General features: G+C 38.2%; 1 protein-coding gene across 1 annotated transcript; it reads left to right on the top strand.

The window, feature by feature from the left end:
- Positions 1-380: 380 nt before the first annotated feature.
- Positions 381-5,569, top strand: arrdc2 (arrestin domain containing 2). Its single transcript, XM_014995404.2, has 7 exons — positions 381-773; positions 1,524-1,741; positions 2,463-2,565; positions 2,648-2,904; positions 3,548-3,710; positions 3,796-3,956; positions 4,488-5,569. The coding sequence occupies exons 1-7, from the start codon at positions 500-502 to the stop codon at positions 4,539-4,541; spliced, it is 1,230 nt and encodes a 409-aa protein (XP_014850890.2). The 5' UTR covers positions 381-499; the 3' UTR covers positions 4,542-5,569.
- Positions 5,570-25,944: the final 20,375 nt, after the last annotated feature.

Here is a 25,944-nt window from a genome sequence, read left to right as displayed (position 1 = left end):
GGATTTAAAATAAATATACTTTTCCATTTGGAGCTCCAAATGGAAACACTGTTTTTTGGGTTTTTTAAACTGCGTTTGAAATATCCAGCTATTATTTAACTATTAATTAATCAGAGTTAGCCAGGCTAACTCTGATTATAACATCATTTAGAGTTATTACCGTGGGACTCGGGGGGTGGGGGGGTAAATGTTTACTGAGGCGGCATTAGCTATAAAAAGCGTGGGATTCACTGAGTTAGGGAATGTGTTTTGCAACTTCAGTTCTGTAATGTCTGTGCGACGGCGGGGTCCGTGAACGCAGCCTTCGCTCTCCTGAGGCCTTACATAATAAATTATGAGGCCACGCCCCCTCGCTCAGCCACCAAAAAGGACTGCTGTCGCTCCACACTTTGAGTTTGCAACCAGACAACGGGGAAGCGCAACAGCAAGTTTAAACTTTCTGCGCAACACATAGAGGCTTACCGAACCGACTCCCAGAAGAACCTCCGAACTTGCGGAAATGATTTTCAACAAGTTGAAAAAGTTCCTGGTGGTGTTTGACTCGCCGGAGCTGGACTGCGCCCCGGTGTTCAGCAGCGGGGACGTGGTGTCCGGACGGGTCGTGCTGGAGCTGTTCGGCGAGACCAAAGTGGAGTCCCTGAAGCTGCACGCGGAGGGGTTCGCCAAGGTGCACTGGACCGAGTCCCGGTCCGCCGGCTCCAGCACGGCGTACACCCAGAACTACAGCGACGAGGTGGAGTACCTGAACCGGAGAGAGGTGCTGCTGCAGGCAGGTCAGTCCGCTGCTGAGGGATGCGTTTGGGAGCACCGCGCCACTTGTTGTTCTGCAAACTGGATCAGAAACAAACTCAAAAAACAGTTTATGTCTTTATAAATCAGATCGATGTTGCGTTTCCTTTTTTATTTTTGCATAAAGTTGAGGAACTCTTATTGCATTCTGGTTTAGTGAGAGAGAGCGCAGCTGCCTCCTCATTGTGAAAACATCTGCTGGAGCAGCCTGGCTTGTTTTCTACTGCAGAACGGGGGACCCTCAGGTTTTCTTTCATTCAGCACAAAGCTGTTTAGGTTTAAAGGGCACACCAGGAAGTTGGCACTTTTGTGCTGCAGCTGAACTTTGTCCTGCAGAAACCTGCTTACACTTTGTCATCTTAATCTTAATTTATTGGGTTTATTTTTAATCCGTTTGACTTTTGAAAGTTGCAAAGAGTGATGATGAAAGAAATGGGGGTGGAGGGAAAAACATCTGGTCTACTGAATCTAAACACACGCGTTCTTGTACCTGTTCTGCAAGACTACAGTGGTTGAAATGGGCTTCATCACGTAGCTTGAGGCAGAACCGCCCCCTCAGAGCAAAAACAGAAACCATGTGATTTGAAAGAAAAGCAGAGAGCCTCACCAAACTGAATTTACTGCTTTAGCCAAGCCAACTTTATTTGTAGACTCTTTTATTAAAATAGTAACGGCTTTATTCTCTCCTGTGTAAAAGAAGAGAAGTCTGAACGTGTTTTTCTGCGTCTCCTCAGATAACGGCGAGCTGACGGTCCTTCCTGCCGGCAGACACGAGTTCCCGTTCAGCTTCCAGCTGCCGGAGGAGACGCTCGTCACCTCCTTCGAGGGGAAGCATGGCAGCATCCGCTACTGGGTCAAAGTGAAGCTGCACAGGCCGTGGTGTCCCGTCAGGAAGATCAAGAAGGAGTTCACAGTCATCGAGCCCATCGACATCAACACGCCAAGCCTGCTGGTGAGAAGCTGGGACGCACGTTCAATACCATATCTGACGTTTAGCATCAGCTGATTCAATACAGGGTTGTATTATCAGCCTGGCGGGCCACCAGGCTTCACCCAACCCCTCCAGGCTAAACATTGATTTTTTTATTTTTGCATTTTTTAAGACTTTACAGTTGGATATTAGGTATTGTTAATGATGTTTTCCAATACCACATAATTCACCAGTGATATTTTCAGATTTCCTGTCAACTTTAATCATTTTTTAACCCACAAACACACCTGATGACTGGCCTAGCGCCCCCTATAGCCAGGCTTAGTAAGTTTTTCTGGGCTAAATCCAGTAAATGTACTAAATTATACATTAATGTAAGAACTCTGCACCAGTACATCACACTTTAAAACACCAGTAGCTCCACAAACTTGTGTAAAAACAACTCAACTTTAATTTGTTCAATCTGTGCAGCATGTAGAATAACATCCAATGTAAAATAATCTGACCAAAGCAAAAGGCAACAAACCTTCTTTCAAATGGTTCAGAAAGTGATGTTAGGATTGTAAAGTATAGAATTAGACTGAATAGATCGGCTATTATGGATCGAACACATTGACACGATACCCGATCCAAATTTTTTTTGTCAATATTGGACCGATATTGATATTGGTGCATCTCTGTTTTTAATTCTGATCCTCATGGATTTTCAAACTCTTTCTTACTGGTTTTTGTTTATCTTCAGGCTCCTCAGGCAGGGACGAAGGACAAGCTGGCGCGGACGTGGTACCGTAACTTTGGACAGGTGTCCGTAACCGCAAAGATCGACCGCAAAGGTTACACTCCAGGTAAGAAGACCCTCCATAAATGTGACGCCTAGCAACCCGACGGCGGCTGCAGGTTCTAACAAGCCCCGCCCCCCCGCCACAGGTGAGGTCATACCTGTGTTTGCCGAGTTCGACAACGCCACGTCCAGGTCCATCGTGCCCAAAGCCTTCATCATCCAGACGCAGACGTTCATCGCACGCGGCACAATGAAGCAGAAGCGCTCGGTGGTGGCGACTCTGTGTGGCGACATGGTGAGCGCCAGAACCCGGGAGACCTGGCACGGTCGGGCCATCAAGATCCCGCCGGTGGGGCCGTCCATCCAGCAGTGCCGCATCATCAAGGTGGAGTACATGCTGAAGGTGAGTCCAGGCTGATCTTCGTCCGTCACAACAAGCAGGCCTATCGCAATAAATCAATAAATCGCATGATTAATTAAAACATGACCAATGATTTCCGCTTTTCTCTTTTTCTGCCAAAAACTGGATGACAAAAATCTGATTTGTTTACAGAGAAGTCATAATTCATTTTATTTGTTGTTTTTATTTATTTTGAACTAATCAACAGTTTAAAATGTTGGTTATAATTTGAAGTTTGTTGAGTTTGATAATATCTTTGCCATTACAATTATATTACCTGAGAAAGTAATGTAATCAATAGTTAGCCAACAGGCAATATTAGACATTAAAAACAATTTCAAAAAGGTGATAAATCATGATACATTTTGCACAATATTCAATAAACGATACGATAAATTCTCACCTATGCAAGTTTACCATCTCAAAGACTAATGAGCTTAAATATCAAAAATAAAATACAGCAACCAAAAACCATAAATAAAAAGGATTATTAACTCTAAGCTATAAATATTAACCACCGGAATGAAAATCATCAAACTTATTTTAATTTATGATGCGATTAGTTGATTAATTGCGTATTGTGACGGGTTTATTCACACACATACGTCTCCATTTAAGTGCTAACTCTTTGTTTTCCTTCTCCAAGGTTTGCGTCGACGTTCCGGGAACTTCCAAGCTGTGCTTGGAGCTGCCGCTCGTCATCGGCACCATCCCGCTGCATCCCTTCGGCAGCCGCACGTCCAGCATCAGCAGCCACTACAGCGTCAACCTGGAGTGGCTGCGCATGGCCATCCCGGAGCAGCCTGAGCGTGAGTTTCCCTTCAGCGACCCGAACCGGAAGCTCTGCCAGCTTGAGTCGGGTCGGTCGGATAACCGAGTCTGTTTCCCCCGCAGCTCCTCCAGAGTACAGCTCTGTGGTGACGGAGGAGGAGGCGGAGCAGCGGAACGACTGCGTCGCCCCGCCGCCGGCTGAAGACCTGAGCGGCATCATGGAGCGGCCGCTCATGGCTTTCCTTCAGGAGTTTCGCTTCCGACCTCCGCCGGTCTACAGCGAGGTGAGCGACTCCAGAGAGAAAACGGTTTATTACATAAAACGAAGAAAAAACATTAATAATGTATCTAGGGAGCTAGCTGGATAGCTGTTTAAATAAAATCAAAATATAACTGTAGTTTGTCAATAATTCAGTGCAGTCAGGAGAACGTTACTTTTTCCTTCCACTAAACTTCCCATAAGTTGTTTATAGATCCAAAAGGGAAATTGAATTAAACATGCTTCAACATGTAAACACCAATGTTAAAATTAACTTGGGTGAAGCACAAACTGCACAGAAGTTACTTTCATTAAGTTAAAAAGATTAAATTTAAAAAGACTTTATAGATCCAAAAGAGAAATTAATAGAAGATGTTTGGCAAACAGTCGATTTGGGCTGGAAGGAATTCCAGTAGAAGTCAGTCATCAATCGACTTTAAAGAAGCCTCTGACTGAAGACACTCCATCTTTCTCTTTCTTTTGAGAAAATCTGAATTCAAACTGTGTGTGGCTGAATCTTGCTTATCTAACGCTGCTCTGTTCTTCTGGTGTCCAGATCGACCCGAACCCTCAGCCCCCCCACATCCGACCGCGCTGCATGACGTGTTGAACCACGAGCCCCGCCTGAGCGACGAGCTGCGTTACTAGCAAAACGAATCGAGAGATTTGTCTTCTTCTGGATCTGATCCTCATTGCTGAACAAGCGCCTGGACCGCAGAGCCGGACTGCAGCGCCACCCGGAGGAGGAGTTCACAGGAACTGAAAAGCTGGCAGACACAAACGGTTCTGCCGACACGGGGAAACGGCTTCTCTGCACCAGTTCCTGTCCTTCACAAGTGATTTGTTTTTTCAAAACTGTTCCTGCGATTTTTCCGTCTCTCGGAGACGAAGCGCCTCCCAGTCGACGATTCCCCTCTTTTCGTGAGACGTGAGGAGTTTGGGACTTGTTGGGCGTTTCAGGATCACTTGGTATTTATCAGGCAGTCTTTTTCTGAGCCGACTGTCGACTCAGTTTGTAACTTTGCCGTTTCCTGGCAGCAGGCAGACGCCAACCCGCATTGCTGCGCGTTGTTACTGGACACCTGCATCTGTTACATGATGTACCTACAGGTGTGAAGGTGGAGCAGAGGATGAGATGCGTTTGTTCTTGAATGCATGCCGCTGAAGACGTGCAGAAAGGAAACGTGCGCCTGAATGATCTGCATGAGCGTTTTAGAGGCGTTCTCCTCTCAGAGCTGGAGAAACCTGAGAGAAAAAACTAAATGGTTGAAATCGGAGAGCAGTTTTTGTGTGGAAAACACTGGAGTGTTTTGGTTTAAGCAGAATGGCAACAGGAAGGATGTTGCATTGTTTTGTTTTTTTGCAATAAGCAGCGGCGGCGGCCTCGGAGTCATGCGGACCGAGCCATTTGGTGCTGAGAGGTCGGCCGGTGAAAGCTGCAGACGCCACTGAAGCATTCCACTAACCTGACTGACTTTGAGGATTTTTTAATCTTCCTCAACTTCCAAAAAAAGTCAGTTTGTATGAGTTCAGGGTCAAATGTGCAAAGTTGGGGCACACTAAAGGAAAAATGTATTTTTATACAAAATGTTTTGTCAACTTTTTCTATTTGTTTTTCCTAATAAAACATTTAAATAATATCTGCCTTCAGTGCTTCTTTAGATACAGTTTTTCTTTACATAATTGAAAAGTTGGTAATTCAGTTCAATTTGAAAAATTATACTTTTTCCTTCCACTGAACTTTCCATAGATATGTTAAAATGCAGCACTAAGTCAGAACTAGTGGCTTTTGTAAACCACAAACTGAACTTTCTAATTCTTGAGTAAAGTTCAAAATTATTCATACCCCTGTCAGATTCAGATTTGAAGTTGCTTCAATTCAATCACGAAGATTCGATTTAAAAAAGGAAAATTAAAAGTTGTAATTCACATTATTCTTGTATTTTCAGTTACTGCGCAGTAGCAGTCAGTCTTGCAGTGAATTTTAAGAAGGCTCTGACTGAAGACACTTGCATAAAGACCGTTATGTAACAACTTGAAATCTGGCCAGCAGAGATTACATTTCACAGCATCGTAGACTGGATAACATCAGCTGCTGCTAATCCACTGCGTTGCTTTTGCCGCTCCTCTTTGGATCGCAGGCAGACATTAAAGTCTGGAATATGATTTCTGTCCTTTATAACTGACAGAAGAAAAGGTTTTGACCTCATCCTGTTTTCTCTGCTCTTTTCTCCTCTACATCCATCAAGCCTCCATTTTAACTCCTGTGGGGTTTCGGGGTCGTAGGTCACGTGTTATTTAAGCTTTGAGATTCTGATCAGCTTTTTCTGGTTGTAAAAAATCAAGCAAAAAAAAAAACAAAACCTTGTTGCCGAGGTTACACATCATCACCACTGACTAAAACTAGAAGTGTAATGCAGGGGTGTCAAACTCATTTTCATTTGGGCCAACCTGCTTGAGTTTGACACATGAAGAAAGAGCAAAAGAAAAAATTTCTACCACACTTTTTCCTTCCACTCAACTTTCCACTAATATATTTGTAGAAATGCAGACGGATACGCCATGGTCGACTCTGCAGTTTACTGGAAGAACAAGCTGCGCTCTCGATTAAAATAACGATAATTACAGACCAAAACTAACGTGGTGACAGTTTAAATGTGTATTGTTTCTTTTTAAAGCAGCTGTTTGGGTTTTTTCCAGGATCTTCTTGTTCAGTTCTTAGTTTGGTCACATGGATAAATTCAGCAGGAATCCAGCCGTGTTTTGGCTCGTGTAAGAATGCAGGAATGAATAAACTACCGAGTGAATTACAGCATGAAAAACTCCCACACTGAGTCCAAAACACTATGAGAAAATGTTTCACAAACAGAGGTGAAGAAGGATGACAGCCTGGATAAAACATCAAGCTTCAACACTTTGATACATGGAAATTTATAGATTCCAATAATTTTGATTATTATGAAAATCAAAACTTTAATTTCTCTCAAAATGCATTAATTAAAAGTTAAATATAATAATAAAAATGGATTTTAATACTTGAGGAAGAATGTAACAAAAAGGTAATGATTTCTAATCGTGGTGTTGTATCCAGGCATAATAAAGGAAAGTTAAGTGGACGAAAAAACTTTGGTACAATAACTAGCGGCTCCATCTGAATGCCGGCCCAAGGCATCGCAAGTTAAGAGGCTTTTACTAGTTTCACAGCCAGATTATTTCACTTGTATTAGTATCTATTGTGAATAATTTTCTTAAAACAAGCTCCAATATTTTGCTGAAAAGTTACTTGTAAGTTAGTTTCATCTTATTTAAGTGAATTAAGATATTTACAGTAGAAACTAGACAGAAATACTTGCTAAGATTTTGTGTTTTTGCAGAGAGCACCATAATCCTCAATCTAAGAGAATAAAAACAAACCTGAAATGTAAGAGTTAGTGTTTACTGAATTTATTTAATTTACAAGTTTCAGTTTCTGGATTAAATTCATGAAAACAAAATTAAATATCTTCAGATTTGTTTTGTAGTTTTACGCTGTTAGAAATAATTAACATTTACATGTTTCAGTTTTTGTACGACATAAAATGAGATTTTTTTAAAGCAGGAACCGATGGTGAGTTTATAATTTCCTCTCTGAAGCTTCAGCTGGTAGAAACAAAGTCTGAGATCGGACCGGGACGTAAATTCTGATCTGGTTCTGACGTTTGTGGCTCTGACTCCCAGCAGCCCTCAGGGTTTTTACGGCGTTCCTCGCACGGTTTCATGGGTGACTCAGAGTTTATGGAAAATGGTTCGTTTACAGGAACAGGAGCAGGAGTTTGGATTTCAGGCCTTCGGGTCAAACAGACGATCACGACGTTGTGCAACAGAACCAAACAAACCAACCGAACCTTTCCGTGTCGCAAACACGGGACCAAATATTTCTGGTTTCACTCTGAGCCTTTCATGCCGGGTTGGTTTGTTTTGTGGGTTTTTGTTCCTTTCACAGAGCTTTGGTTTTATGATTCAAATATATTGATCAGTGATTGGACTGAATATAATTTGTTACTTTTACAGGTAAACAAAAGTTGTTGTTTTTTTAACAATGGTGCATAAACAGCTTCCTTCAAAGCCTGTTATTTATGGATTTCTTACTTTCTTAACTTTCCTTTTTTTAATTTATAAATAAGTCTGTCACAATAATAAATTTTGCTTGACGGTAAATTGTTCCAGAAGTTATTGCGATAAACGATAATATTGTTGTTTTGAGATTATTTTGAAGTAGTATGATTATAAAGGCATAATAATAATGCAATAAATCCTGAAAGATTAATAAACTTTAAATTCTACTGAGCATTCAGCCCTGGAACTGGAAGACATTTTAAATATCCAAAATCAAAAATAAAAACAACAAATTAAGTTAATTATTAAACAAAATTGTCCCTAAAACAGTTCTAGTTGAGACAAATGAAGCAGAGTGAAAACTTTCATCATCCGGTTTTGGAGAAACAAAGAGAGAAAAACGATAAATCGTGAAATTATTGTTCTCGTTTTAATTGATGTTTATTGCGACAGGCAGACATATGATTATTAATTTTATTGTACAAATTTCACCACATTTTAAGCTAAATTTCTAAATCTAAACATTTATGGATAAACAGTTTTAAAGTATATTATGTATTTTCCAGCCACATAATACCATTTTATAGGACAATTAAATAGCTATATGTTACCTTCATTGTTATATCGACAGCTCTGGAAAAAAGTTTCTCTGATTTTACTTGTTATAGGTTTATGTTTGAGTAAAATGAACATTATTCTTTTATTTTATGATTTACTGACAACATGTCTCTGATATTACAAGCAAAAATTTTGTATTTATTAGCAGAAAATGAGAAATGGTCAACATAAAAAGTACAGTGCTTTCAGAGCTCAAATAATGCAAAGAAAACAAGTTAATATTCGTTTAGAAACAACAATACTGATGTTTTAACTCAGGAAGAATTTAGAAACCAATTTTTGGTGTAATGACCAGGAGGTTTTCAACAGGGTTCAGTGCTGTGGCTCGTAGTTTAATTTTTCCAGAGCTGAATGTTACAAAAGAAAGTTTCTGTCTCTTTAAGAAGCTCCTACTCTTTCCGTCTCAGCTTATTTTAAGTCAGTAATTCCTTAATACTGGTGAAAACTATTACTTTCACTGGCAGATTGAAACATGGAGAAAATGTCTTATTATAAGTATAACTGTTCTTTAATGAGTATTACAGAATAACTTGCTTTAAAAAGCTCCTTCTTCTTGCTGAAAAGTTACTTCTTAGTTGGTTTTGTCTTTTTTCAAATGTTGTAAGATATCTGAACTCGAATCTTGACCAAAAACACTTAACATTTTGTCTTTGAAGTGTTTTACAAAACTATATTTTGTTTGCTTCATTAAAATCTTACACATTTAGTTTATTATTGAGCTGATAAAATAAAAACGTTTGTTTACTTGTAAACGTTTTTAAAAAATTTTGTGACCCCCTCAGGCCCCATTTTTAGCACAAACTGGACTAATCTCTGCTGTTTTTATTATAATGTTAAACAATGATGTTACTTTTGATTTAAATTAGATATTTGTGGATTGTAAAATAACAGCTTCCATCAAGGGTCATTTGTAAATGTGCAGTTATATTTCTGTCAAACTATCAGTTAGAAAGCTGCAGCCGCTGCAACCCGTACATCGGAATCAGACATCATGTATTTATGCTCCACCTGCACGTCTAATATGCAGTTCAGTGTTTATGGGCCTCAGAAATAATGAACAGATCTGGTCTCATCGCACTTCCAGACACAAACAAACTGCATCAGCTCCTCGGAACGGACACTTGAGGCTCCGCCCACCGGCTGCAGGCCAGCCAATCACTGTTTACCGTGCTTCACCTGACCTGCGTCAGCCAATGAGCATTCAGAGGGCCGGCTGTGTTTACTGTAATTATGAAGAACTTTAAAGCCAGGGAGATTTAAGACTTAATACCAACATCTTGGGTTACAGACTAACAGCTCCAACATGTCACCCCCCACAAACCCAACATGCCACTTCCTGGTGCACATAAATAATACGCCTACATTAGCACCGCCTTTAATTAAGCTGATGATGTTACAGCAGTGAACAGGTTGTTACCTGGATCCTGCACAGGACTACTGTAACATGTGGTGGTTTTAATGATGGATGCCCTTCCCTGAGCTAGAACAAAACACTTCCCACAAAAATATAATTTAACCTTACATTTAAGAAAAAAAATGCAAGAAAACATTGTTTATAAGAGTTACATACTGCAGCTTTAGGAGTACAACATCTGGGCTTTTTAAAAACCCAATCCTCGCCATTTTTTTGTAAAGAATATGTTGTTTATTTGTTTTAAAACCTAAAAAATACAACAACATAATTTTAAACTCGATAAGCTGTGTTTCTTTAAGGCTCATGTAGGAATGACCGGATTCTGCATCCTTCGAAGGCCGGACTTGTAGCGAGAAGGCCTGCGAGAAGGCCTGTCAGATTTCCTGGCAGGCGATTTCCTGCCAGATTTCCTGGCAGGAAATCGCCAGGAATAAACATAAAATTATTATGTTTTAGGGCTGAAACGATTCCTCGAATGATTCGAGTACCTCGATTACTAAAATTCCTCGAGGAAAATTTACCTGCCTCGAAGCTTCGTTAATTTATGTTTTATTAGTTAGCGCACCGTGTTCCGGCCGGGACTTCATTTGCGTTGCGCGGAGCTCTCACTTCCGCCTCTGAGTTGTTGACAAAAGCTAAGTCTCAGCGGCATAAAGTCCAATCTTCAAGATTGGCCCGTGGGGATTTTATTGATTGATGATAATGCCCGACTTTTTATCGTTTTTGGGGAACCAATAAGCATCCTTAAAATGACTGGGGAAATGCCTGGAGTACGGCAGCATTTCTCCTCCGGGGCTGCTGGTTGAAAGCGAACGGCGGGAAGAGCTCTGAGGTGAGCGGTAGACGGAACAGGGCGGGCGGCTGAGTAGCTGATGCTTACCGTGTAAATGTAGCTTTACCGACGAACCGCACAATAAATTTCATATCCCGGTCTGAAGAAACGGGTGGCGGAGCGCATCGTACATGGCTGGTAGATGAGTTTCTGAGTGTGACCAGTGAAGGTGTCGTAAATATCCCGTATTGCTTCCCCCCGTGTTCGTCCCCCGGTCTAACGGTTCGTCAGTCCGCTGGTCTATTTCCTCCCCTCCACCCCATCTTACGTTCGTTCATTCGCCCTCTCCTCCCACTCCAGGCGGCATTTCCCGTATTTTCAAACCCAAAGCGTGACAGGTTAGGTGGCAAGGTGAGTTTAATTAATCTATTAAACTCACTGAAGATGAATACATAAACTAAAAGCTGGATTGTAGACATTTTTATAAGCATATTTGTGAGCCTGCCTCTTTGTTATTAAATTCAATATAATTTCAGATTTTTCTATAACTTTTCTTCTGGTTAACTTAGAAAGTGAGCTATTATTGTTACAGGTTAGTTTTCTAAACTACAAAAAAGCAACTGTTAGGGATGCTCAAATATGAAAAATTGGACTGATATTGATATCTGATAGTAACACCGGTATTATGCCAGATTTACCAATATTTCATTTTATATTTTTTTTATCCGATTACTCGATTAATCGTAAGAATAATTGATAGATTACTCGATTACTAAAATATTCGTTTACAACAACCCTATTATGTTTATTAATAAACATAATAATAATGTTTATTATTATTATTTTTATTATTATTATTAATAATAATAATAATAATAATAATAATAATAATAATAATAAACATTTTGGAACAATTGTACAGAATCACGTGGCATGTATGTACAGGAAGATGTCAAGTCTTACAGGCTTAAGGCACACATAAAATAAGATGGTAGTAAAATAAACATATAAATTGGTCAGACATCAAACAGAGACTCCTTCAAATGGCGGTCTTCTCTTTAAGGATGGGTCCGGTGTATCCTTAATCATATCCCATAATTCACTGCGGGCCCAAACACCGGGCGTTCAGGCAAAGCGACAATGGCGGTGAAGAGCGGCAAATTATTTTGCTGTATTACACTTTAAGTGACACAACATGATTTTTTTTACAATGTTTTTAGGCGAGAATGTAGCTGTGTACGTTTCAAACTTCTGCTCGGTTCACCAAAGCATCACCTAATTGAAATATTGCTTCGACATTTTCGGACATGTCTGGTCCCGCTGCATTAACAGCCAGAACAACGGCTAAAGTGTATTTTGTATGGGTAAGGAAAAAATGTCTCTGTGGATGTAAAGGTTGTAAACACCTTTAAAAAATAAAAATATATTATACAAGTATCTGGAATTAGATTTCAACATCAGCGTCAACAATCAGTTGTGTTTTCATATGTTATCACAGTTTTTGATCCCAGTTTACCGGAAGTGTAACAAGCATTAGAAAACCAGTTTGGACCCAAGAACCAGTTAACTTCTTTTTCCAAGTGCTTTTTCTGTCCCCTGACAAAATGATGCAATGAGCAGCGTTTTCAAAACCCACCAGCGTTTTATGGACTTTGATTGTTAAAATGTAACTTTAAGTATGAACTTCAAATATTTAAAAAACAAGCATATTATCTCCACATCACCTGAAAAACACGGTTTTTACACCTCTAGAAAGGAAATGATGATAACATGTTTACTTGATGTTCTGAGCTTTGCTGTAAATTTTGCATCATGACCTGGATTTGTCAACATCAGTTGCATTTTAAGTGTCACATCTACACAATAAAAGCTTTTCACAGATCATTTCACAATGTTAAATGATCTGTGAAATGGTTTGGATTTGTGGGTTAAATTCAGGGCAAATCGTTGATGCTACATGGTGAGAAACAAGATGTAAAAGTACAAAAACACCATAAGGCTTTATGAATCTGTTTGTGGACAAACGTCATTTTTCAAATAAAGATGATGTACAACATCAATATATGGAAATAGTGTAATTATACACTAAGATCAGAAACTGATACAATCAGATTTCATTGAACCAAAATGAAAAATCTTGACTTAATGTTTATGAACGAGACAGTTGAGTGGGTTTGTCATGTTTTCAAGAAGAGCGTTCACTCTGGAAGTGTTTCTACAAAGCAAGAAAAGTCCAATCTTGGTGACAGAACCAGAAAATGCTCAAAAAGCACTATATAACATTTGCACAAACATTAGAAATCTAGAGTTAAGTTAATTCTTCAGTATATAGTGAGGTAAAATACATGCTTCACATTTGCAAGTATGCAAAACCAAAGCAGAAACTTATTTACAAAAAACAGAGAAACAAACTTTGGGAACAGTTGTGCACAACTTTAATCAACATAATCCATAAAAGTGAAAGTTTATCTGGGAGACATTTTCATATTTAGACAACTCATGTAAGGAAATAAAGACTATTAGCTAATTAGTTCATTTTTGACTTGCATGATATTTGTTAATGCCGGGGCTTTTTAGCTTTCTGTATCTCTGCAGAAAAATTTCATATTTCAGTTCTTCCTGTTACTGCAAAGACAAAAATCTGCAGATCACTTTCTTCTGGCTTGTTGCCGTTCTTTTTATTGCATGTTAATTGTTTAACCATGTTATGATTAGTCTGGGACACGATGTACGTTGAACCGTCAGCAAACCAAGGACCCCTGATAACAAACTTCCTCTTATTTTTAACCAAACGGCGTCTATAAAATGTTGCAGTTGCATCATCCGATTTTTCCAGACCAGGTTCTGCGTCACTGTTGCCCAATTCGTCTGCAGCCTTGATAAAATAAAAACAAAAAAGAAACATGATTTGAACATTTCTTTGTTAAAGAAAACACATTGTTGAGGTTTCCAAGAGGAAGAAAAATGTCCAGATTTGTTTCTCCTTACGCCATTTAGAGTCTGTTCCGAAATAAATTCAATGCAGATGACAGAAAAACAGTGGCAGACAGATCAAAACAAGTCACTGCCCTTCCTTTGTCTCTGATTAGAAAGACACGTTATGTTTTTGAAGAGATTAAAAGGGTTTGCAATAATAAAGCTGGTTTGATGGTGTTTTAAGACCAGACAGATCCGAGAAGAACAATACAATATACCGTCTGAAATCCAGTTTAATCTCTTTGGGTTAGTTTGGCCTTGCAGACTAATAAAAGCTCGGAAACTGAAGCAGACACTGGGTGTAGCAGGTTTATAAGATTCAGTGAATTTATTTGCTAAAAGCAAATAAATTCTCTTTATTTGCTCAAAACGAAATCAGGTGACTAACCATTTTAAATAACTTTGACTCTGCTGACGAGAAGTGTGCGGGAATATCCAGACATATTGTCTTGTGATCTTGCTGATGACTACAAACAGCCTCCAGCTTGCTGAAGGACATTTACCAAAATGAGGTTGTGTACACATTTTAGCTTATTTAGATAAACATTTATACTTAACTTTTATACTTCCAATTGGGTCCCAACTGCTTCTAGAAATAGTCCAAGCGATTAAAATCACCTAGCCAATTTTTTCCCCCCTATAAGTTATGGTTTTTGTTTGGAAAATGAATCGTTTCAAAAACCTGATTAAGTCATATTCAATGGGCACTGCGCCGTTACAACCTCAGTGAAGCTCAGTGCCGTTACCTAGCAACCTCAGTGAAGCTCAGTGCCGTTACCTAGCAACCTCAGTGAAGCTCAGTGCCGTTACCTAGCAACCTAAATGGAGTGATAGAAATGATGGCCAAAGTGACAGAAATGATGGCCAAAGTGACAGAAATGATGGTCAAAGTGACAGAAATTATGGTCAAAGTGACAGAAATGATGGCCAAAGTGACAGAAATTATGGTCAAAGTGACAGAAATGATGGTCAAAGCGATAGAAATTATGGTCAAAGTGACAGAAATGATGGTCAAAGTAACAGAAATTATGGTCAAAGTAACAGAAATTATGGTCAAAGTGACAGAAATGATGGTCAAAGTAACAGAAATTATGGCCAAAGTGACAGAAATGATGGTCAAAGTGACAGAAATGATGGTCAAAGTAACAGAAATGATGGTTAAAGTGACAGAAATGATGGTTAAAGTAACAGAAATAATGGCCAAAGCGATAGAAATGATGGCCAAAGTGACAGAAATGATGGTCAAAGTGACAGAAATGATGGTCAAAGTAACAGAAATGATGGCCAAAGCGATAGAAATGATGGCCAAAGTGACAGAAATGATGGCCAAAGTGACAGAAATGATGGTCAAAGTGACAGAAATGATGGTCAAAGTGACAGAAATGATGGTCAAAGTGACAGAAATGATGGTTAAAGTGACAGAAATGATGGTCAAAGTAACAGAAATAATGGCCAAAGCGATAGAAATGATGGCCAAAGTGACAGAAATGATGGCCAAAGTGACAGAAATGATGGTCAAAGTGACAGAAATGATGGTCAAAGTGACAGAAATGATGGTCAAAGTGACAGAAATGATGGTCAAAGTAACAGAAATTATGGCCAAAGCGATAGAAATGATGGCCAAAGTGACAGAAATGATGGCCAAAGTGACAGAAATGATGGTCAAAGTGACAGAAATGATGGTCAAAGTGACAGAAATGATGGTCAAAGTGACAGAAATGATGGTCAAAGTAACAGAAATGATGGCCAAAGTGACAGAAATGATGGTCAAGGTGACAGAAATGATGGTCAAAGTAACAAAGTGACAGAAATGATGGTCAAGGTGACAGAAATGATGGTTAAAGTAACAGAAATGATGGCCAAAGTGACAGAAATGATGGTCAAAGTAACAAAGTAACAGAAATGATGGTCAAAGTGACAGAAATGATGGTCAAAGTAACAAAGTAACAGAAATGATGGTCAAAGTGACAGAAATGATGGTCAAAGTAACAGAAATGATGGTCAAAGTGACAGAAATGATGGTCAAAGTGACAGAAATGATGGTCAAGGTGACAGAAATGATGGTCAAAGTAACAAAGTGACAGAAATGATGGTCAAGGTGACAGAAATGATGGTCAAGGTGACAGAAATGATGGTCAAAGTAACAAAGTGACAGAAATGATGGTCAAGGTGACAGAAATGATGGTTAAAGTAACAGAAATGATGGCCAAAGTGACAGAAATGATGGTCAAAGTAACAAAGTAACAGAAATGATGGTCAAAGTGACAGAAATGATGGTCAAAGTAACAAAGTAACAGAAATGATGGTCAAAGTGACAGAAATGATGGTCAAAGTAACAGAAATGATGGTCAAAGTGACAGAAATGATGGTCAAAGTGACAGAAATGATGGTCAAGGTGACAGAAATGATGGTCAAAGTAACAAAGTGACAGAAATGATGGTCAAGGTGACAGAAATGATGGTCAAGGTGACAGAAATGATGGTCAAAGTAACAAAGTGACAGAAATGATGGTCAAGGTGACAGAAATGATGGTTAAAGTAACAGAAATGATGGCCAAAGTGACAGAAATGATGGTCAAAGTAACAAAGTAACAGAAATGATGGTCAAAGTGACAGAAATGATGGTCAAAGTGACAGAAATGATGGTCAAAGTGACAGAAATGATGGTCAAAGTGACCGAGGTGTCAGGCTGGTTTGTGTCATCGCCTCTGAAGGGAGACGTGGGCAGAGTGGGATCAATTTGCAGCCCTCCCTCCCTGCTGCTTTTCAAGTCTTCCTGGAAAGCAGCGTAATTTCATCGGGATCAGGGTGCAGACCCGGCTGCTCCCCAAAATATTCCAGAAGAGGAAAATTACCACGCTGGAGCAAACAACATTCCCAAACAACAGGCCATGAGAGCAGCTTTGTGCGTCCGCCCCGCCTCCAGCCGGGGCTCAGAGAAAATCGACTTTGTGGCGCTTATGATCGTTTCTCTCTTTGTTTCTGTTTCTCTGCGACGCCCTTTGTTTTTGTGAATCCTCTGTGACACAATGGAGGCTCAGCACAAAGAGCATGAATTTTGTCAAATAAATCCAAGCTGTGTGTCATAAGGCACCATCGCCAGCAGGCACAGACAGATTTAATCAAACACAGCGGATGATTAACAAGGTTTAAATTAGGGAAATCAAACACTGTTGCAAACTGGAGCAGGTTTTGTTTTTTAATTTATGATTAATCAAGCAGGTCAAAGTTTAGAAAACAATCTTTATTTACTTCAAATGAATGAACTGAACCTTTAAAATAGACTTTAACTTACTTTACTGTCATTGCACGAAAACAAAACAATGAATTTGGCAACAAAATGTGACGATAAAAGTGTTAAAAACATGTTGTTATTAGAAGTAATAGATCTTTATTTCTCTGCTTAAACATTAAAATTTACTATTATACTGTAAATTTAGGGTTGGAACAAAATTATTTTGGTCATCGATTAATTGACTATTCCAACAAAAAATCAATTGGATAAATAATTGGCACATGCTGCAGATTTTTAATTTATCATGTTAAGCCTTTTTAAACAACATTAAAATACCTTTCTTAAAATAAGAAAACATTTTTCTTATTGCCTATAACAGTAAAAAGCATTCATTTAGTGTATATTTTATTTGTAGCAAAGGAAAAAATACTTTAAAAATACTTTTAACATCAACATGTGAAAAGCAAAGTCCTTTTCTGCTTGACTTAAAACCATTATAATGTAAATTTGATCTGTTTTTCAATTAACTGATTGATAGTTGGATGGAAAAAGGTGCTAATATGAAATTTCTTTCTTTTTTTCATGAATTTGGACCAGATGAAGCTAAAAGTTTCCCACTTGAGGATTTTTTGGGTAAAATACATTTACAGATGAAGGTTTTTTTATATATTAATAGCAAAATTCATTTGTATTTTCGTACAGTATGTTGTTAATGATTAATCAATCACTAATTTGGTTGACAATCATTTCAGTAATCGATTAATCATGATTAATTTGATTAACCGTTTCAACCCCAGGTAAATTATCAGGTATTTATATCTCGGAATGTGCAGAAAATTAAATTTTGGCTAAAATTAAGGCACCAGTGCAGGTGTAACCTGAGGTTTCATGGTTGGTTCGATGTGCTGCTCCCCTCTGACTGGCTCAGGCAGCAGCCAGATTGGTCAGAAGGTGAAAACGTTTTCCTGTGTTTTACAGACTTGTTTCCTCTCCGGTTCTGAGCAGCGGCACACATGGCTCGGCTGTTTGGCTCGGAGGGAACTGGATCCGGCCAGATCCACAAGACAAAACTGCTAAATGTGACAAAAATTAAAGCCGTGCTGCTGAGGAATGTGTTTTTCTTGGAAAGGGAGCGAGATTAGTACATCGTGTAGCTCCCTCAGAGCAGGAAAAACAATTTCCAGGGATAAGCTGAGGAGACGAGTCGGTTTTGACTTAAATTACCCAATCGTCTCGCTTTTCACGGCAGAAAGAACATTATGTCCCATGAAGGTGATATAAGTCTGATGTAAACACAGTGGAAGGGGGAAGGATTATGACGAAACGTATGGAAGGAGGAGGAGCGGCTGGAGGAACTCAGGCAGCTGCTGCAGCAAGTTTCCTCTCTAGGAAATGTTCCCAAAGCTGCAAACTTTCCTCCATATTTACATATTTTAACTTTTTAGCTTCAACTTTGATGTCAGAATTATTTCCTCTGATTTTACTGAAAGCAGTTCCATGAAAAACTCTGAACTTTTTCACTTTTTATCAAGTTGCAGCCACAAACTTTATTAGAATCTGTTTTTTAACGAATAAAGATCTGAAAAGTGTGGCGTGCATTTCTGTTTAGATCCAGTCTGATACCCTGAAATAAAAAGTGTAACTGTTTAAAATTATATGTATGTAACTCAATTACAATATAAATACAGACCTTTTAAAAGCCAATTAATACTGATTTTACACACCTTGACTCTTTTGAGTCGCATTAATGATGTAGACAGAAGACAATCCAAAGTAATCAGCACAAATTCCTGTAAAACTGCCAACTTATAATTATAATTAGTGCATTCAATTCAATTCCAGTCATGTCATTCGCATCGCAATAATAAAAAATAAAAACAAATTGTGCAAAATTTTAATGAAACAAATTAAAGAGTTTGTACAAAACTCCAAAAACGCAAAATCTTACCAAGTACTTTGTCTAGTTTCTGGTCCAAATACTTTACTAGACATAAAATATGACATTATACATAGAAATATCTTATTTTAGGCATTACGTGTAGTAATATGTTATTTACTATGTAGTAAATAAGATATTTACAATAATAATTGCTATTTAAGATAAACTGTGAGTTCCATTTGCAGATTTTTCCTCTCAAAACAAGGGAAACATTTCTTGCAGCATCCAGAACTAGAGGGAATAATTGTACAAACAAAAGTCAAGAACAAGAAAAACAAATCAGATTTAACAGAGTTTCTCCGACATGATGCCACCATGAGAAATTCATGTCTAGGAAAAGCTTTTCAGACGAAAGGAAAACGAGTCGGTCTGCCAACGGGACAATTTAGATTCCAGTAGAGAAACTAAATGGCTGGTAAAATGAAAAGTGAAAGGGAAAAAAACCCTAAAAGCACCTGAGGGAATTAAAATTAGATTAGCTGTTTATAGGATGGGAAAATGAAAGCACTGCTTTTAAAACATGCAGCTATGCATCTGAGCTGAAGAGACGTTAGTTTCTGTCTTTTCTCGTTTTTAAGGAACATATCTGGTTAAATGCTACAAGAACTAAATTATTTTACTTTATTCTTTACATAAAATATTCAATTAAAATATTTGTGGAGAAAATTAGAGGCTGAAAACTGAAATGTGGTTCAAATAATCATTTAAACAAGCAAAAATGTTTAAATGTGGGGAAAATTAACGTCTGAATAATTCAAGGTTGTGGGTTTGATTTCACATTTCCTCACCAAATGTTGACGCTTCTTTCTGTAAAAGAAGAAACTTCAGAGTGTGGAGTTTGTTATTAAGGAGTCAAGGTAATACGTAAACATTATTGGCAGACAGTTCAAGTTTATTCTTGGTAAATTTTATTTTCTGGCATCTTAACTTCTTACTGGTTTTATAAAGATTTGGAAACACATCTGCACTTCATTAGTCTGTACCTTTAGAAAATGGGTCAAAAATAAACCACAAAACTTAAATTATTAAAATTATTAATCTAATTTACAAACCCATCTTCTCAACTAAACTGTCTCCAACATAAATCATCCAATGAAGAGCAACTAAATGTTACTTTAAAGAGAACAAACAAAAGAAAACCCTCCATTTGCTTGTACCCAGTGATGTAATTAGTGACATCATCAACCAATTTAAACAGGAAATGCTCAACTGTTACTTCCTGTTCTGGCTGCAAGAGCTACAGAGACAGATAGGATTAATTTAACAAAAATTTACTAAAGAAATATTCACATTTATTTAATGGTTCAGAAGTGTTAGCATTAGCAACTTAATGCTAACAAGAGCAAACCAGGACAGTAAAGTTACAACAGATGAAGTTTAAGCAAAAGCATCACAGCCAACGATGAACAGATGAAATAAATTAGCTGAATGGAAACATGCCAGTTTAAAAAAACTCATGTTTTTTAATAAAGTTGGTCATTTTCAAAATGGATGCATTTCACAAAACTGCAAAGGAAACACTTTTAATGATTCATACAAGTTACATGATCAACAGCCAGATGTTACTACAGGTGAAAATGACAAAGAAGATGACAGGAAGTGGTTGGAGGATGAAGGTTTGAATTACTTTTTTTCTGACAATATGAGTCTCACAGCATCACTCAGTTCATAAAATGCTTGTTGAATCCAAAGCTTTTCTGTAAAATCACCAAGTATCATTTACCCAAAATGTCATATATGTAGCTGATGCTAGTGCTAGCATCATGGTTGAAACATGAATATGTCTCATGCACATATTTACATCCGTCTTCGCCATGATTTGTAATTACTTATCACGTCATTTTACCTTAATTTCTTATTTAATAGAAACTTTGCAATGGAGAAATTCTGTTTTTTCACAAAGATGCAATAAAAAAAACAATACAAATGCAGCTAATGAGGATGAGTAAAAACTGATTTCACTTCTTCTGGTTCTGTTTCATAACTTTCCTGCAAGTCCTCGCACATGAATCTCTGCAGGTCAACATCATCGTCGTCGTCGTCTCTCATTTCCTGCAGGTTTCTCTCCTGCATACAGCGAATGCCTGGATGTGGGCATAAACTGAATACCATAAACATAAATGTTATTCAGAATGTAATTCGACTCCCTCTGTGCAGGACGTGTTACGCCTGAGAGCGCCTCTGTTTGGACAGATCGGATCTGACCGACTGGAGAAATTCCTGGAGAGACAAGCAGGAGCGCTGGGCCTGGTGGAGGCGGCGCAGGTCAGCATACGCTGCAGTAAACAACGCATGATGGAGAGTTCAGACCCACAAATAGTGACACTATCTGACCAGTCAGAGGTTCTGCATTGAAGAAATGTTGGTTTTCAACCAAAACTTTACATCAAATTTGGATTAAAAGTGAGATGAATGACCTGAGTGAAGATGGCCCCCACCTTCTTCAAATCAGACAAAAATGGTGTTTGTGCTACGTTTGTGCCGCTGTCATTTTAAAGATATTAAGAAATGTCTCCAGAGGTCATGAAAGGTCAACCACCTTCCTCAATCAGACAAAATTGGTGTCCATCAACTCGACTACATTTGTGCAGCAAAAATCTTTGTTTGTGCTGCTTTGGCTTTGAATATATTAATGAAAGTTTAAAGGTCATTTTCATTCAGTAAAAGTGGGGTCTGGTTGACCTTTAACCTTGGTATCTTCAGCATTTGAAGGGGTGTGCATAAGACTGACATGACGATGTCACAAACATAACAGTAAATAATGACACTTTTAATGCAAAGTTTCTCTAAAAGTCCATTAGAAGTCCATTAAAGTGTCATTTACAAAATAGGAAAAGTTGGCACTTTTAATTACTTTTTAATGATTTACCGAATGACACTCAATGACACAACAGTCATAGACGTTTATAAAGAGTCGTTCATGTTCAGGACATGTCAGTCTTATGCACATCCTGTGAAATAAAGCGTTACCACATCTTCAAAACCAAAACAGCACAAATATAAAACTTCCTTACAAATATTTCTAAATTAGCAGATTTTGAAATATCTGCTAATGTTTTTTTGTTTTTTTGAAATATGAAAAAAAAAAAAATCCTGGACGGACTGATCAGTGTGAAAAGATGTTTTTAAGAAACGTGTTGAATGCAGAAACAAACAGGTTCTTGATATTTTAACATTGGGTTTTATGAACCGGCCCTTTAAGAACATTCAGATTTTTAAAATGAGTTTGATGCTCCTGTTTTAGAAGACATATTTGCAGTATTATAAAATTATAAAATCCTTTGTGGCCTTTTTTCTCTGTGAACGTCTTTAATTTTTCTGCTTCTCACAGTTGAAACCGTCTCAGAGGAGCGTCTGTCCCGGTTCTGACGTCAGCCTCCATGGGTAAGTAAACAGAGCAATCAGGGGAAGAGTCTCCGTGTAAACAGAGCTGTTGTCACTGTCAATAAGATGCAGATGAAGAACCAAACAAAGACGCAGGTCAAGTTTGGAGGACTGGGAAAAGTGTCAGAGAGACCTTTAATTTTCTGCTGCATGTCTGTTGCTCTGAAAGCACGAAAATGGTTTCCTGATCCGTCATGCACGATATGCTCTGCACATCTTTCTGTTTGATATCATTTACTGTGCAAAGACAAACTACTTAAATTTAACTCCTGTTAAATATCTTCACTTCAAAAACATAAAATCTGACCAAGTATTTTTGGTCTAAATATAAATAATGTTTGGCACATTTTAAGTGATTTATTTGTAAAAGAAGTTAACATTTTTGTACTTCTTTGTGCTTGAGTATCACAAACAACCCAATTAAATGTATAAATGTGTTAGCAACATGCTAACTGCTTGCTAAAAACCCAAAACTGCAAAAATACAAAATATTACTAAGGATTTTTTTTGTTCCGTTTCAATAGCAAAAATCTTAGCACACCTGAAATGAGATAAAATTAAATTACAAGAAACTTTTCACCTCTTTACGTTAATAATTCCTTAATATTGATTTAAAAAGTAGTAGTTTCACTGGCAGATTATTTCACTTACAACAATGTTAAGAGTGAAATAAATTGCCAGTGGAACTAGTACTTTTTAAAACAATATTAAGTAATAATTCGTTTAAGTGTGCTAAGATATTTGCTCTAGAAACTACACAAAAAATACTTGGTAATATTTTGTATTTTTGCAGTTTTGGGTTTTTAGCAAACAGCTAGCACGTTGCTAACACATCTAGACATTTACTTTGGTTTGTTTTGTGATGCAGCAACAGAAAGGAATGCAGAAATGTGAACTTCTTTTACCTATAAAATATTAAAAGTGTGCCAATCATTATGTATTTTCATCTTCCCCATGTCAAAGCTTTGCAAAAACCCCTTTTCTCTGCAGTTGGAGCTGCAGCTGTTTTGGGCTAAATAGCATGTTTATAATGAGACGCTGTTTACTTACGTCAGAAACTGACATCATTGTAAAAATGAACAGAAAATCAACTTGTTGTTGCTCCTTTAATCCAACTTTTCCAGCTCTGATCCCAGTGATGCTCAGCTCTGTCCCATGTCTCTTTAGAGCTTTTATTCCCTGAAGCTTTGTCCAGATTTGGTGGTTTGGATGTTTACTTTTTATTTTTTGGTGTTTTTCTTCTACAACCCTCTAAACTTGTTATTCTGTCAGATTTTACACTTTAATCTTTCTCTGAGTCTGCCTTTTTACCACAACTTTTTTTATTTCTCCTTAAAACAGTTTCCATTGTTTTAAGTGACTTCAGGTGAATAAATGAACAAAATGAAATAGTTTCTGTCCCTAGCTGTGATTAATGGAGCAGTTATATAACTGGATAAATCCTCAGTGATTTCTACCTTGAAGGCTGTTACCTAAGATGTTAACTGATGTGCAAAAGTTGAAAAAACAACCGGGGGAGAGAAAGTAAGTCGTTTAAAAGGCCCTTCTGCTCATCCCCTGAAGTAAAACATTTCATCATCTGTAACCCACATCAAGCTTCTCTGCGGCTCGGCTGAACGTGGTACCCAGAAGGTTTACGCCGTTTTTTTCCTCTGTACATTTTGTTCTGTAACCATCTGAGCAGGAAGTGAAGACACGCTTTGCCAAACTCACCACCTCCTCTGTCTGGTGTGAACCGGTGAGATGACAGCGTTCAGATTTACGACAGCCGTTCGGTTTCATTTCTTCTTGAAACCACGTTGAAAGCATCGCAGAGTTATTTTAAGAATTTTAACTTTGTGGAAAGGAAAACAACATTCACACAAACATGTTTTGTTTTTAGTAAAACCTCTCAGCTAATACTTCTGTCTTTCTCAGGGTCTTCAAATGATACTATGTTTTTTAAGCTACAAGAACCAAATTTAACAGGAGAAAAGCTTTAAATATATTCAGCTCTGGAAAAGAGCCCATAGAAAACCTGGTTATTCCACCAAGTGTTGATTCCTGAGCTCTTCCTGAATTAAAACATTAATATTGTTGTTTCTAAATTAATATTAGCTTGTTTTCTTTCATTATTTGAGCTCTGAAAGTGCTGCATCTTATTTGTTATTTTGACCAAATCTCATTTTCTGCACATAAATGCTACATTTTAGAATTTCACAGACATGTTGTCAGTAGTTTATAGAATAAAAGAACAATGTTTTAATTAAAACTCTAAAAATAACTCAGTTTGGATGTAATTTGAATGAGATGGAGACACTTTAACCAAAACATCAAGTCTCTTTTCTCCAGTAGAAACATGACTAGTGATCATATTTCCCTCCAGCTGCTGGTTTGTTTATATTTCCAACACTTCAGTCCAGATGTGAAGCCAAAGATGAATCTATGCATCTCTTTCAATCTGGGAAGATCATGTTTCATCTGAAACAAAAATAAAGAGCTTAATCCATGAATATTATAAACATACTGGATTAAAACCTAAACTCCGACCCAAAGCCTCACAATCCCCCCGAGTTTCCGTTCTTTGCCAAACCGGACAAAGTCCTGACGAAAGAGAAATCAGAGATTTAACTCAACTTCCACACAAAGCGACCGATGGGCGTCTCCATTCAGCTGCTTACTGGACCCAAAGGATCCGCTGCCACCATTGTGATGCCCGCTGCCACAGGATATTCCCACATGTTCTGCTACAAGAGTTTAGGAAGCACAAGGAGGATGTAAACAAAACCAGGGAGAAATAATGACTTTTCCTGTAAGCTGGCATCGCCTCCGAGGCTTTCTGTCTCCAAACAGGATTGTTCTTTTCCAGATCTGACTTCAGGGTGTTTCCACACCTGATAGTGCGGTAGAGTGGGGTTGATTGGGAGCCAAAATCACAACATTTGCTACATTTTCATTTGCTGAGGTTCAATTTGACACTTTACTGTGCCAACTGAACCAAACAATTTGAGAAAGCTGCTCCCCTCCTGACCTTTGTAGCAAGAACCACTGAAGGAAATGACATGAAAACCTCTGTTTTTAGAAACAGACAACAAACCATTTCTCCTGCTAGCATTAGACTCTCACATTTGTTTCGATTGAATTTACCCTGAATGCCCTGCTCTGTACTCCAGTTCCTGCTTGTGGAGCCGTCATCAGTCCACTTGGCATTCACAAAGTCATTCAAGTTCACTTCAACCGAACCGAGACCTAGGATGCATTCACAGCCACGATCAGTTTCTTTAAACTCTTGTTCGTTTCCCTGGACAGTCCAGTTCATTTGAGAAAGATTGAACACGCAATCAAATCAAAAACCTTAGTCTCGGTTCGTTTGAAGTGAACTCTGTTGCAGTTCGAATGTGAACGCCAAGTGGACTGGAGACCGCTCCAAAAGCAGGAAGTGAACTATAGCGCAGGGCATTCTGGGTAAATACAACTAAAACAAACACTACTGGGAGAAATGACTTGTGGTTTTTTACTGATCACAAAAGTGAAATCCTACAACCACAAAAATCTGACTGTACTCCATTTTTGTTTATATTTCATGAAGAAGAAAGTTGCAC

The sequence above is a fragment of the Poecilia mexicana genome, unplaced genomic scaffold, assembly GCF_051168715.1.
Source record: "Poecilia mexicana isolate PSO_F unplaced genomic scaffold, ASM5116871v1 scaffold_4, whole genome shotgun sequence".
NCBI classification, from domain to species: Eukaryota; Metazoa; Chordata; class Actinopteri; order Cyprinodontiformes; family Poeciliidae; genus Poecilia; species Poecilia mexicana.
This window is presented reverse-complemented; position numbering and strand designations above follow the sequence as displayed.

Coding starts and splice junctions, on each gene's coding strand:
- arrdc2 (XM_014995404.2), top strand. CDS start 500: ATGATTTTCAACAAGTTGAAAAAGTTCCTGGTGGTGTTTGACTCGCCG. Junction 774..1,523: donor AGAGGTGCTGCTGCAGGCAG/GTCAGTCCGCTG, acceptor GCGTCTCCTCAG/ATAACGGCGAGCTGACGGTC. Junction 2,566..2,647: donor CCGCAAAGGTTACACTCCAG/GTAAGAAGACCC, acceptor CCCCCGCCACAG/GTGAGGTCATACCTGTGTTT.